Below are 14,989 nucleotides of genomic sequence, written 5' to 3'. Positions count from 1 at the left end.
GGATAGTTACAGAGATACAGAGCTTTAAATTTTCCAGCATGAATAAAATTTAAGAACAATTCTGGTTTATTACAACCTAGGGCTGGTCAATGTATTGAATTAATTTAATTAATTCAACTTTTTGTTATTGTACGATGTGTAAACTGTCTACATACTGTGAAAACAGGGTTATTACAACATGCACCAAAAGGATTTATTCACTCAAAAAGTAAAAAAGTAGATGAAAGCTGTTTATATGATCCGTCTTGAGTCGCGAATAGTTACACTATATGCACATCTGCAATATCTACAAGAGAGGGAGAGGCTAAAAAATGTATATGAGCTGTCATATCTGATCATCTCTGCTTACAACAAGTAAAGTTCTGTCAGTATATATGGGTTAACACATATCTCTTGAATATGCATAACGTATGCAATATGCCTTGCGAGTGGTCTAGGTCTTTTATTTAGTTTTGCTTAGGTGTCTTGCACGTGAAAAACTACAAAAACATGTTTCAATATGGTGTTTGAGGTTTCCGTACTTCAGCACTTTGCAGGGAAGACAAATGTAAATCATGCACAAGCTTGAACATTTTCTAGATTTTATTTTTCGGTCATATTTCCCAGCCCTGCAATATTGGGTCTTGTTTTTGTAGTTTTGTAGTTTTAGCCTTCACTCCTGTTAGTAATGATAACATTTTTATCTCAGCAAGTTAATTACTGAGATCTTAGTGGCAAAGTCACCAAGTTAATTGAGAAGTGAATCCTGTTTGTTGCCCCATCTGACTCAATTGTAGTGATGTCGCTGTGTTGCCAGATCTAAGCAGGTACTTTGCTGAGTACAATGTTATCAAAACCAACAGAAGTGATGGCAAAACTGTTCAACTAAGAACAAAAATATCATAAACCAAAACTTCCTTTAAATGAAGCTTCTGCCTTTTTGTTCAAGAAAGGACAGATCTACAAGAAGGGATTAAGCTGCATCAAGAACCTTGCTTTTGCATAAATACTTGCATTGCGTGTGTGTGTGTGTGTGTGTGTGTGTGTGTGTGTGTGTGTGTGTGTGTGTGTGTGTGTGTGTGTGTGTGTGTGTGTGTGTGTGTGTGTGTGTGTGTGTGTGTGTGTGTGATCTCATGGCCTGTTATAATTGAGACTGATGACAAAAGCATATGGGTGTCAAGGCCTTTGGTTTGAGGTTACAATAGCTTATTGTATTGCATCCAGTATGGTCATGGGTGTTACACAGAGAGTGAACATGTAGGGTGTGTGTGTTGTGCGTTTGTGTACGTGTGTGTGTGTTTGTATGCATCTCTCAGCCTTGAAACCAAACTGGAGGCTTGTGTTTCAGAACTCTGTGAAGTTTGGACAACCATAAAAACCTATAAAACAGTTTGTGTTACATGTGAGGGATAAAAGACTCTAACACATTTTCGAAATCCTTCACTGCATTTAGAGTAATTCACACCGTTTTTAGACCACAGCACCTCCTCTTCTCTGACCCATCACTGTTTCATGCGGTTCTGTGATAATACCAGTCTTACATCCAGGAGAAGGAGAGCAGTAGAAAGTGTCTCGCCTGTTGGACACACAGGAAAAAGAAAACATGGTTGCAGGCTTTATCGCAGCTTTTTTTTTTTTTTTCGGTGTTTAGACAGCAGGGAGGCTGTTGATCTTATCTGTATTTTTAAGCATATTCTGGGTAGATTTGTTGTGTATGAAACGTTGCTTTAAATTCAGTATCTGGCATGCAATGACGCATGCCGTCCTTTCAAAAGAGCGTGGCATGCATTACATAGCCAAAATTCAAGCAGTGCACTTGAAAATTTGGGTAAATTGCATAAATATGTTCTGAGCACTATGGGGTAGTGTTACTGGATACTGTTGTTAACTAGACTAACACTTTTGGTATTTTGTCCTGTCTATATATGGGGCGAGAGATGAGCAGGAAAAAATATTATGTAAACCTTACACCACTAAATGACCTCAAAATTATCTTTACGTTCTTCTGACAGCTTCACGAGTGAAGTATGAAAGCTAGACGATGTAACCAATGAAAGAGGAATAACACAGTCTTTAACTAATGAGCTAATATTGCGCTGCTGATTAATTCAGTACAATCAGGGGTTTTGCAGCTACAGCCTTACTTGGTCTGGTATGACCATGATTTATGCTGGCTAAGGTTAGCTAGTTTGAGCAAACTCTAGATGGATATAACTGACCGTACTGAGTTCACTATCATGTGTCCAAAGCTGGACCTGATCCGAATCATACCCGAAACCCAATTGCATAAATACATTGAAAGAAAAAGAAACAATCTAAGAGTCCAAGGCCATGCTAGCGACTCCATGAGACTGTGCTTAGGCAAAATGCACACCTTTTCTAGTGAGGTGCTGTTTTGCAGGCAGACATCAGAAAAAGAAAAGGGAAAACGCTCATAACTAAAAGTCACTGATTCTGGTGGTTAAAAAGATTGCAAGACTTATAGACATACATACTTGACCAATTTGAAAATTGCATTGAGTTCTATGAAAAAATAAAAACAGTGCAGAGAACAAAGTAGATTTGGTCATGAAGACCAGAAGATGACACCATCATAATTTATAGTACTTTGGCATCTTCGTAAAGAAGGGTGTTGCTGTTGACTGTACATCTGTCAGTATTATCTCTCCTTATCTCTAAGCTTATGTCAAGCACATTATCGTAATTTACCTCAGTAGACTGCGCCCTCACCCAAAAGATGAACTTCCTTATCACTCATTATCCTGTTTTAGACAGGATGTGAACACAAACACTAATACAACTCTTGGTTAGTGCAACAAACCACAGTTGTCATGAATCGCAGCAGCAGTGACACCTCACTCCTTGTAAAAATGATAAATTAACCCCTCCCTTTTGTTCCTACTGATTTAATCTCTTCTCAGCTGTCCTGCTTAAGAGAAGAGGAGGCATCCCGCCTTTCTCTAAATCCTATATTTTCACTGGCGACCTTGAGAGCAAGTCTGGGCTATTAATACCTTTTTGTGAAAACTGTTTGGGATTTCCCTCTCCTGTCTACGTTCGTATATGATAAATATTTCTGTTCAGCCACTCCTGGCTTAGAGGACGACAACATATTGAAAGCAGGAAGATTTGTATCAACAGAGTCTCCCGGTCAGCTGACCCGCAAACAGAAAACTGAAATTAGACATCCCTTACTAAGTAGTGGGTTAGCTCATCATTCAGAATAGCTGCTGCTGCTGCTGCTGCTGCTGCTCTGAGGGGCTGCTGTGCAGTGTGGGATCATCGGTGACTCCAAGGTCATGAAAACATTTTGCAACCTCTTGCAGATGTGCTGAGAGGGGTCGTTATCATATACATACAAACTCAGCAAGAGGACTGCACCGTGGGTGCTTCCTGACTTTTCAGAAAGTGCATCAGAAGGGTGATGGAGTAGCACGTAGGACTTGGATGCCCCCCCCCCAATCCCCAGGCCAATGTTAACATGTGAATCTATAATTCAATAGGAGGGAAAGTAGCAGGTAACCGAATCCATTTTTTCATGGCACATTGGCTTTTCTGTCCCAGTGAATTTGGGCCAATTGTGGTTTTAAGGATACATCTGGTGGTGTAATATATTTTTCTTTTTGTCAGCAAATCCAATGAAGAGACCAAAACCAAAAATGAACTGATCCCCCACAAGCGTTGTCTGTGTAACCAAAGCTAAAGGAATACAAGAAGCAGATATAGCTTGTTCTCTTGTGCCAGGGAGCTCAGATTTTATCTCGTAAAAATCCATCAAACAATCGATCAAAAATGGTTTCTGGGCTGTGGACCGTGAATCAGTCCTGTCTGTCCAGTTTTATCACTCAGATTTAGATGAATGCAGTAGTGCCAGTTCTGTCACAAATCTGGTATGATTTCATCAGCCCAGCATACAAGATTTATACTGCTGATGATCCCAGCAACTGAATGCAACACAGGTTTTTCTACAGACACAATAAATCACATTGCGTTGTATCCTATACTATCCTGTCCCTTTCCTGTCTCCTAGTGCCCTGTCATGTCCTCTCCAATAATTTCCCATCCTATTCCATGCTATTCTCCCATCCCAGCTTCAGGAGAAACATGTTTCTAACAGTCTGACACAACAATCACAATTCTACCCATGGTACACTAAAAAACACGAGTTCAGCCCTGTTTTCAACCATGAAAAATGGCTGTAAAACTTTAGTTTACACGTTAATCTTTACTGAAACTGTGAGAAAAAGCATGAACCTCTCCCGTCCCAGTGGCCTTTGTGTCTAGCAAGCTGGTGTCAATCACCTCGTCGTCCCTGCTGAAAAGAGTAAAGGGAGGATAATGGAGTGGAGCAGGCGACAACAACAACCAAATGCTCAAGCTTTCCAGCTGTGCTCAGAGTGTTAGTTTTGACAGCGTTCAGATAATTAAAAATTCAGATCAGACTGTTGATGCAACTGGTAATGTAAGTGGTGCTGATGGCTCAGTATTTGCCTGAGGGCCTGTTCATCATCATGGCTGTTAAGCTAATATCGGGTGTTTGATTTAGGCGTGTGATATCATGAATTGTCAGAAGAACCCGAGCCTGACTCAGAGTTGGTCAGATTGCAAAAAGAGCCTCAAGGAACCAGCTGTCTCCGCACGGAGGGGCCTGTGCATGTGGTCTGCGACAGCTTAACACACACTTCAAACAACTCATAGACACCCCCCCACACACACACATACACACACACACACCTAAATAGCAAGAACACACACCTCACGCTCTTTTGGCACCACGAGTATCACCCAAAACAGGCTCATAAACACGCAAACACACAAGGTCACGATAAAAGATCAAAGGGGACGCTCTGCAGCCCTGCAGACAGACTGTCACTTTAGTGTGTGTGTTTGTGTGTCTTTCTGCTTTCGTGTATATTTTGAGAAGCAAGTACTCATCCTTTTTCTACATCCCCCGGATATGCTCTTTATAAATGACTCGTTGCTGATGGATGACAGTCAAGTGAAGGGCAAGGATGAAACGCCCTGGTGTGGTTAAATAAGAGCACAAAACCCAAGGAACATCTTGATGTCTTCACGGTGTGTGGTTTACAGCACAGGGCCACACATGAGAAGACAGCACCAACGACAACAAAAGCAGTCGATTTGAGACACAGGTGGGCAACGACGAGGACAAACATGAGCTGAATGTTGTGGAAACAGGGTCTCTGGTATGCTGGGTGAAGAGATGGATGCTCTGGAAGGAGGCTCAGGGGGTGACAAGTTCCACTTGGAACTTGTCACTCTAAGAGGCTTAAAATAGGAAGAAATGTGAGAAAATGGAGTCACTAGCATTTGATGCAGAGTCTTGAGAAATGAGACTCACAAAAATCTGTTTTTCTGTTCACGGTTCCTTGTATTTAAAAGGAAATTTCATGTTTCTTGCCACAGCTCTCTTGATGAGGGGATTTTGGTAAAAGTGGGTGGGTGGACTGATGTATTCATCAAGGCCTGGTGTTTTTTTTAGCCGTATATTCACATCGCTGTCAACGAACAAAGCTAAAAACAGACTTCAGTCCCAACAGAGTGCAGTTAGGAAGTTTGCTTTGATTCAGTTCACTATGCTTTTTTCCTGTTCTGCCCAACGTCCACAGAGCCGGACGGACAAAGAGCTGGATGGACAATTAAGCGGAGCAAGGGAAGACAGAGCTCGGGTGGAAGCACACAAACACAATCACATCAGTTTGATTATCAAATACCACAAGCTTGCATCACAACAACTGGCAAAAACAAACAGTCCTCTGCAAGTAAATGACGTTGGTAAAAGCAGAGGAGACAGGAATTAATCCTCGTCATCATAATCAGAGGAAGACGGAGATGAGTGGGGAGGGGAGAGGGGGAGGATTGAGGAGGCAGAGATGGAGGGGTGGAGGAAGGGATCGGAGGAGGAAAAGATTGTTGAGTGATACAGTAGTTGTGTCTAAAGGTTTGTGCCCCGGCGCCACTGTTGCCACTCCGCTGAGAGACGGAGCAGGCTGGAGAGTGAGCCACCCCACCTGGGCCAACAAACACACCCAAGAGACAGGAAAGAAGAGAAAGACAGAGGAACAGTGTGACTTATTCAACCATTTAACACAGTTTCCCCCTTTTGTCTCCCCCTAAGTAGCTTTAAAGTTGGATAAGTCATCTTATGCCACACTGTCTGAAAATATCATGTATTCTGTATCAGCTTGTTACAGCTCATTATTGAAGCTATGCATCGGATGTTTACAGTTGAATATTCAATCCCAAGACTCCATGTTTTTTTATAGTTCCACCATTCAGTCATTTACAAATTTTACAGATGCGTCAGTTTCTACACATTTCCCCAGCCTGATGTATTTGGTATATTTAGAAACTTTGGCATTTCCACTATGAATTGAAGTAAAGTTTTGTGAATAAAAACGATGATTGGCTGCACAGTATGTGTTTGTACTGACTCTTCAACCCGTGAGTAAGCGAGGTTCAACAGGTAAATGCTTTATTTTTTTACCGCATGCAAAGCAGTTTGCAATATTTTTTTCCTCTGTACATCGACAAAACTCCAAAACATGCACAAACACAAGTAGTGATAAAAATGTGAAAGACGAGCTGTTTTACATTACTTGTTTTCTTGATGCATTTGAGTTTTAGAATTGACTTTAAGGTATTAATAATAAAGCTAAAGCCAGGACGAGTACATATATACATGTCAGATCTTTTATTTTTGAGTACTTAATGTTGTATTTCTTTGTTTATATGATATGTTACCCATGCCCTTAAGTATTGTCATTTTTGTGTATCTAATTTACTGATTTTTATTAGGCATGTTTAAACATTGTTTTGAAAAGGGATAGCTGAATTTATGTTTATGATTATATGATGATTATCTACACATTATTAAGAACATATTAACATTAATATTGAATCTTGCCACTTTGTCCTAAAAAGTTGAATAACAACAGAAATACAATTTTGTACTTCAACTCATGCTATAAGACATATTCCTAAGCACTTTTTTCTTCATGTTAATTCTTGGTATTGTTGAACATTTTCATTTGAAGGTCTGAGATTAAAGTTTTTTTTGTTTTTTAACCTCCAGTTCCTTAAAGCTAAACACAAATTGTTATCCTTATCTTGTGGTTTTCCTTGTTTGAGCATGTACAGACATGAAAACAACACACATAGAAATGTAAATAGTGTTGCATATTCGATTTCAGCAAAGTGCTCTGGTGCCGAAACGACTCTCAATGGACATTAAAATGGACTACTTCATGAAACTTGTCATGCCCAGGCTTGACTCATGGGCTACTGTCCAAACATGTCTAATGAACTTTCATTCTTTTAGGTAAAAAATGTATTGCAATTATATTTGTGGTAAGTTAGAAAAAAAGATCCTTAAAGATCAGTTCTTCTAGCCCAGATTTTTAATGCATTAGAACTAAGGGAAAAAAAGGATTATGCTGAAAGATAACGAAGTGGCATTTCAACCCATATTACATGTATTAAAGTGTCTCCACTTTGCAGTAGATATTGAGGTACAGATAATATGGATGAAGAAGAGAGAAGGGTGGGCATGTAGGCAGTGAAGGAGCATGTCCTTCAGAGCCAGAGAGGAGGAGGGCAGTGGGAGGGGAGGAGGGGTTATCCTGGGACGGCACAAGTGTACGGGGGTATATAAGGGTAGGCAGATTTCACATGCATCAACAGACCTCAGAGTGCTGTCAACCACTGTGGATCTATCTGCAACAAACAGACGTTTTTCTTCCCTATACAAAAGGATAGGAAGAGAAGAGAGAGAATGGAGATGGAGCTGGAGACAACTGAAGCTCCTTATGAGTACTACGACTACGACGAGACGGAAAACTCCACCATGTGTGACTACTCTGAGTGGACGCCGTCATACTCTGTCATCCCTGTGCTCTACATGCTCATTTTCATCCTCGGTCTCTCAGGAAATGGGGTGGTCATCTTCACCGTGTGGAGAGCCCAAGGTAAGCGGCGAGCTGCTGACGTCTACATTGGCAACCTTGCCCTGGCTGACCTCACCTTTGTGGTCACTCTGCCTCTGTGGGCCGTTTACACAGCCATGGGCTACCACTGGCCCTTTGGAGTGGCTCTGTGTAAGATCAGCAGCTACGTGGTCCTGCTCAACATGTATGCCAGCGTCTTCTGCCTCACCTGCATGAGCTTTGATCGCTACCTGGCCATCGTCCACTCGTTGTCCAGCACCCAGCTGCGCACCCGTGGCCACATTCAAGGCTCCCTGACAGCCATCTGGCTGCTGTCTGGTCTCCTGGCTGCCCCGACTCTGATCTTCCGCACCACCAAATATGATCTATCCAGCAACCGCACATCCTGCGCCATGGACTTCAGCCTGGTGACAAGCAAAAAGCAGGAGAGCCTGTGGATCGCCGGTCTCAGCATCTCCTCTTCAGCTCTGGGCTTTCTTCTGCCTTTCCTGGCAATGATGGTGTGCTACTGCTTCATCGGCTGCACCGTCACCCGCCACTTCAACACTCTTCGCAAAGAGGACAAGCGTAAGAGGAGGCTGCTGAAGATCATCACCACGCTGGTAGTGGTGTTCGCCGCCTGCTGGATGCCCTTCCACGTCGTGAAGAGTGCTGATGCCCTCTCCTACCTAGAGCTATTTCCTGCCACCTGTGCCTTCCTGCGCTTCCTGCTGCTGGCTCACCCGTACGCCACCTGCCTGGCCTACATCAACAGCTGCCTCAACCCCTTTCTTTACGCTTTCTTTGACCTGCGCTTCAGATCCCAGTGTCTGTGCCTACTAAACCTGAAGAAGTCCTTGCATGCAAGCCCTCCCAGCTCCCTTTCCTCTCAGAAGACAGAGGCTCAGTCTCTTGCCACAAAGGTGTGACGACAGCTGAGGGCCCAGAGGCATGCTGGGGAAGAGGTTAACACTGCAGAACAATGCAGGTAAATCAGAACTTTACAGCACTGGGTACTTCCTCACAGATCGTCTGCAGTCAGTTTCAGGGTGTCACTTTTGCTCCCCCCTGACTTTGTGGACTACTGTAGGCTTTTTTCTGAAGATGACGGTCATGCTTTTGGATTTTGGGTCTGACCCCACTCCAACTCCAGCCTCACTTTCAGTAGCAGGGAAGCAAAACTGAACTACTTAATATAAGGGACCAAACATAAACCGGACTTTTTTTGGAAAAAGTGGAATGTATTTTAAAAGGACAACACAGTCATGTGGTTCTCTTGGTTCTCCTGTGGACTTTATGCAAAGTACTGAGCTTTGAACTCTGAAACCCTGTCTTCAAGTCCTGATGAATTGTATTACTCATACATTTGCCCCTGCTGTTCTTGTTATCATTTGTAAGCACTTGAGGTGTGATGTCTGCCCTGCTCTCCACCTCAATCTGTAGTATCTGCTCCACAGCCAGCAGTGTAAAAGCCTGTGTGTGTGTGTGTGTGTGTGTGTGTGTGTGTGTGTGTGTGTGTGTGTGTGTGTGTGTGTGTGTGTGTCTGCATGTATGTGTGTAGGAAGGGAGTGCCAGTCGGAGAGAGGTGTTGGAGTCTGATAAGAGTGTTGTAAGGACAGACTGGGATAGTGTGAGGGAGGGGGGCGGGGGGTGGGGGTCCCAGACAGACAGACAGACAGACAGATGGCAGCTGACAAAAGGTTTCAGGCTGGTGGAGGGCCCAATTAAAAGGTGACTGCTTTGACAGTCTGCTGGTGTGTGTGTGTGTGTGTGTGTGTGTGTGTGTGTGTGTGTGTGTGTGTGTGTGTGTGTGTGTGTGTGTGTGTGTGTATCTGTGTGTGTCTGTGTGTCTGTGTGTCTGTGTGTGTGAGTGTGTCTATGCATGAAAGAATGAGTTTGTGTGTCTTTGCTGAGTGTCAGAATGACATTGAATTTGTTCATCACAAATACATGAAAACATTTTGTGAATATGCATTATTCTGAACTCATGTCTATGATTTGTAATAAAAAAAGAAAAAAAGGAACTGTGAAAAGACAGATATTTTCTCTTTGGTGTCACTCTGTTACTTGTGATAGCTTGGTAAGTCTTGTTGGAATGTATTTTCTCCAATCCAGTGAATGTGCGTCTTCCTGTCGGTGCATGGCTGCAGGGAGTCAGTCTCCCTCCCATTGTGTTTCACAAGGCTGAAATCAAAGCATGTGTCTTGCAGGAAATGCATGTTCGACTTCTATTTTCTTCTCCCAGCATGTTTGTTTCTTCTCCTCTTACAAACCGCTCGCACAAACAATCAGCAAGTACAAAAGTTTCTAAATTGGATCAAGCACAGGACATTTGTCTTTGTCCCAGAGATGTTAAAGTCTTCCAAGTGTTAATTACTACGACCTCAGAATTCTTTTTCTGTACCAATATATCCCAAATGTAGCCAAAAGAGTCTTTCAGTCCTCATATTATAACCAATTAGTAAATCATGCGCAACTGTGTTATAGTTAAATGGATTGTTTTTTGCAAACAAACACTACAACAGGTTGTTGGGCTTTAAATTAGAATTCTGTGATTAACCAATTCTAACTGTAATGAGATTTTTACAAGATATAATCAGCAACAGCAGGGAGACAGAAGGATTGGACTAATCCTTGGTTACTGATTTGTAGTGGGAGTCAACTATCTGTGCCTGTGTAAAACCTGTGATGGAGAGTGGCTTAGTCTAAATCAGTTACAATTACAGAACACTTCAGAGGGCCATTTTGTGTACATGGGACCAAAGCTGAAGTCCTCATAGAAGGAAAACTTCACCTGTGTCTTTAATCTCGGACAGGTGAAATCTGAAAACTTGCTCCGCACGTTCAGAGAAAGACATACGACAGCTGCAGTGACATTCACTCTGCCTCTTTCGTCACCGTCTCAGCTCTCCTTAATCTCATCTGAGCCAGGACACAAACACAGACATGCAAACAAAATCTTTGTTAAATAGATCTCTGAATCAAGTCTAGAAATGTGTGTACAAGAAAGACTGAGTTGCATTCTCTAACACCGTAAAATAAAGCATTTAAAATAGGGAGAGAGGCCCAAGAATCCATGCACTCAAGAGTCTGCACAACATGTTTTATTGCTGAAACAGCATACAGTACATTACATGCAGCAATTATTTTTTACAAGATAACTTGTCACATTATCCTCCACCTGTCAATATCAAAGTGAAAGCCCGCTGTGAAAAATAATCTGGATAGATTATTTTCATGGGTTTTCAAGTTTTATGAAGCGGATGTGATCATGTTACGAAGATTTCATGGCATGAACTTTGCCAAGACTAGAAACAAACTTGCTACGAGACAAAAGAGACTCTATGGGGTGGCTGTTTGTCTGAGAGGACTGTTCAGAAATGATTACACAAATGTTTTCATTCCTCTGTAATAACAGAGTGTTAAAATTAATTGCATCTACACAGGGAGCAGGCTTGCCACAGGGATTTCCCAAGGGTATAACCAGTCTTCCTTCTCCACTTCCAAGAAATGATAAACAACTAGAACAGCTCCAGAAAAAAAATCACAAGCATAAATAATCATTTAACCCTTTCTTCAACCATTACTAAATAAATAACATTATTCTCTGTACTGATAATGTGAGTGAAAATTATTGTGTTGGGGACTTCTGCAAGGGGGCAAAAGTTGATCTCTGTGCAAAGTTGAACAACAGTGTTGTCTAAAAACATACCTGAGGAAAAAAATGAAAGCTCCATAAAATAACAGATAACAAACTCAGATCACTAATTATATCCATAGTAGTATGTTGGAATTACCAGTTAACTTAAAGTAACTAAGTACATCTACTCAAGTATACAATTTTAAGGTTCTTGTACTTTGCTTGAGTACTTCCATTTTATGCTAATTCATAGCTCTACTCTATTACAGAGCTAAATACTGCATTTTTCATTCCACTACACTACATTTATTTGGTTCCTGTCGTAGCGACTTTGCAGATTACAGTCAGATTACACAAACAATACGAAAACATACGGTCAATTTACAAAATAAAATTTACTCCACATCATCAATCTACAACGTTAAAAAGAAGCTTACACATCAATGCATCATTAGTGATGATTCAATAATATAAAGCAGTTGTGTGCAAAAGTATGGGCACCCTAGGGCAAATTCCATATTTTGTTGATTTTTATTTTTTTATTCTCTGACTCTTCAAACCTTGTGGAAACACTCAGCAAACAGAAGTTCCTCTAAGCAGCTGACTGAGGATCATAAAAAAGCTAACTGATGTCTACAAAGCAGGGGAGGCTATAAAAAGATATCAGAGCCCTCCCAGCTAGACATTTTCTACTGTCCAAAATGTGATTAAGAAATTGAAGTTAAGGGGAGCTGTGAAAGTCAAGACAAGATGTGGAACACAGAGAAAACTCTCAGAAAAAGAAAAAAATCTGTGTCTGTTGGGCAGAAAGGCGAGGCAGAACATCCATATGCTTGCAAAGGACCTGCGGGAAGGTTTATCTCACACAGTAGTGGTGGTGCATTGTTCCACTGTGTAGCATTGATGTTTAAACAGGGTCTACACGGACCTGAAACTTCCTTACAAAAGTCAGCATCTGAAGCCTGCAAAGCAACATCTGGAAAAGCTAGGGTTGTTTTGGAAACCAATGCTGTGGACAGATTAAGTTCAAATTGAGCTCTTTAGGCACAATCACCGGAGGTGTGTTTTGAGAAGAAAGGAGCAACATTTGATGAAAAGAACACATTTGTAACTGTCAAGCGTGAATGTGGAAATATTCTGCTTTGCGCTTGTGTGGCAGCTATTGGCCAAGAAAACACTGAATGGATAGAAGGAAGAATGGATTCCACTACGTATCATCAAATTCAGGATACAAAAGTCATGTAGTCAGTCAGGAAAGTGGGACAACAGGACAATGATCCAAAGCAGACCTCCAAATCCACCATGAACTACTTCAAGAAACACAAGCTGAGGCCTTTGGAACAGCCCTCACAGTCCCCTGACCTAAACATCATTATAACATCTGTGGGTAGACCTTAAACATGCTGTTTTTTCTATAAGTTCATGAAATGAAAACTTACAGTGCATTAACATTTGAAGAAAGGCATATTTTAATGTCTGTTTGCTGCAGGAGTTGTATTTACTTCCTTATTTCAATAAAATATGGAATTTGCCCAGGGCTTCCCAAACTTTTTGTCTTTGTTTTATTTATTTATTTATTTATTTTTATTTTCCTGAACTGACCCTAAATTTTGAAAAACCTAAAAACCTCTCTGGATTTGGAGTTTAACAATACCAACTGTGAAAAGGTCAAACCCTAACTCTTCTCTAGACTGGAAAATGTTTGTTTAACATGTAATATAAATCAATAGAAACTAAAGGCGAAGGCAAGAAAGCAGAGTTTCTATAGGGGTGCCCACATTAACACATTCATTGTCATATCAATGGATGACAAATAGCCCATGCCTTTGTGTTATTTTAATTCGGGCTTGCAGCCAGGCCTGCTGTTAGAAGCACAAGTCCAGCTCTCATAAATCAGAACCTAATAAACCAGGTCAAGCAGAAAATAGACAGAGGAAGTGTGCACACATTTCTCCTTTGTCCTAACAATGGAGGCTGACCAGCACAGCCAGCAGACCGGACCTTGAGCTTACTCTGACTGTAGTGGGGTAGGATGAGATGCTGACCCCGAGAGCGTCTTGGAGGGCCCTTAGTTTCCTGCTGCCTGGTCCCCAAATGCTCCTCCCTGCACCGTCCCAGGAGGATGGAAGACCTTACGGACAGGATAGGAGTCAGCAGGCCAGGCAGGAAAGGCGAAGGGAGGTTGGGCAAGGTTGAGGTTCCTGATCAGGGATATCCTGTCTTACAGAAGTATCTCTCTGCTTTTAGGGCCCTCTGCAAGAGATGCATGCTCCACCTGAGGTCTTAGAGGACAATGGGGCTTGCTTCAGACACGTGTGTATGTGAGGAAACAGCCGAAGTTATGTGAAAAGTTATCTTCTCTGAGAGTGTGTAAAAAAAGCTTCTTTAAATAACACAAAAGAGGTCAATATGTACATTTAGTGGCAGACGTGTGACTCAAACACCTGCCGTGACAAATCAGATATCTCTAACCCTCTCCCTCACCCTGTATTCTCACTCTTTCTCTGTTGCCCCTGAGATGGCAGACATTTCAAAGGCGTACACAGAAGATGGCTATCGTTAGTGGAGACACGTCGTTTCCGACAGCAAAAAACAGCGGAAGTGCCCAAGCTTTTGGTGACTCCGGATCTTGGTTTGTGTGAGACTCAGAGTTGATCGTCTTCTTCACAGCGCACAAAGTGTCCCTTCATTCCCTCCTCTATCCTCTCTATTGTGCATCCTTCCCTCCCTCAGACCTAAATGGATGCCCTGTCATCTGTGGCAGGACCAAGCCAGTTCAGAGGCTCAGCTGCACTGATTTAGGCATCACAGGTAGAGATAGCTACACAAACAGGCAAAAAAATTACTGTACGTAAGAGGTGCTGTGTGGTACAGTTTTCACTGATTTGGTTAGTAACTGGGGTGCAGATGATAAGGTCCAAATTGTATCTTGCAACATATTAGTTTGCGGAAATAATTTAAAGTTGCCAAACATGTCCAGTACCAACTTTCCTGTTATTGCAGCCATTTATTGAAGGACTCTGTAACAACAATCAGTAACAACACATGCAAACACAATCAGCTGCCACAAACAGATTGTGCGTGTGTGTGTGTGTGTGTGTGTGTGTGTGTGTGTGTGTGTGTGTGTGTGTGTGTGTGTGTGTGTGTGTGTGTGTGTGTGTGTGTGTGTGTGTGTGTGTGTGTGTATGAACAAACTGAGAAACTGTTAAAATCAGGACTGGAATTTTGAGTATTTTGGTATTAAGTTATTAAAGAGTCTTTATAAAATCTGCATGTGAGGTGAATTAACTTTATTCTCTTTCTGAATTGCTTTATATTGTAAAGTGGTGCTTTTATATTGTCCAACCCCTGCATGCTTTGTTGCAAGTCAGTTCATTTAATCATGTATGTATCACGTTGATGTGTTTGCTCTGAGGATGGTGGT

General features: G+C 41.8%; 1 protein-coding gene across 1 annotated transcript; it reads left to right on the top strand.

The window, feature by feature from the left end:
* Positions 1-7,700: 7,700 nt before the first annotated feature.
* LOC120806453 (apelin receptor B-like) lies at positions 7,701-9,504 on the top strand. Its single transcript, XM_040157655.1, has one exon. The coding sequence runs from the start codon at positions 7,775-7,777 to the stop codon at positions 8,852-8,854; it is 1,080 nt and encodes a 359-aa protein (XP_040013589.1). The 5' UTR covers positions 7,701-7,774; the 3' UTR covers positions 8,855-9,504.
* The last annotated feature ends 5,485 nt before the right edge of the window (positions 9,505-14,989 follow it).

Source organism: Xiphias gladius, chromosome 20 (genome assembly GCF_016859285.1).
Source record: "Xiphias gladius isolate SHS-SW01 ecotype Sanya breed wild chromosome 20, ASM1685928v1, whole genome shotgun sequence".
In the NCBI taxonomy this organism is placed as follows: Eukaryota; Metazoa; Chordata; class Actinopteri; order Istiophoriformes; family Xiphiidae; genus Xiphias; species Xiphias gladius.
Note: the sequence above shows the minus strand (reverse complement) of the source record. Positions and strands in the feature narration are given on the sequence as shown.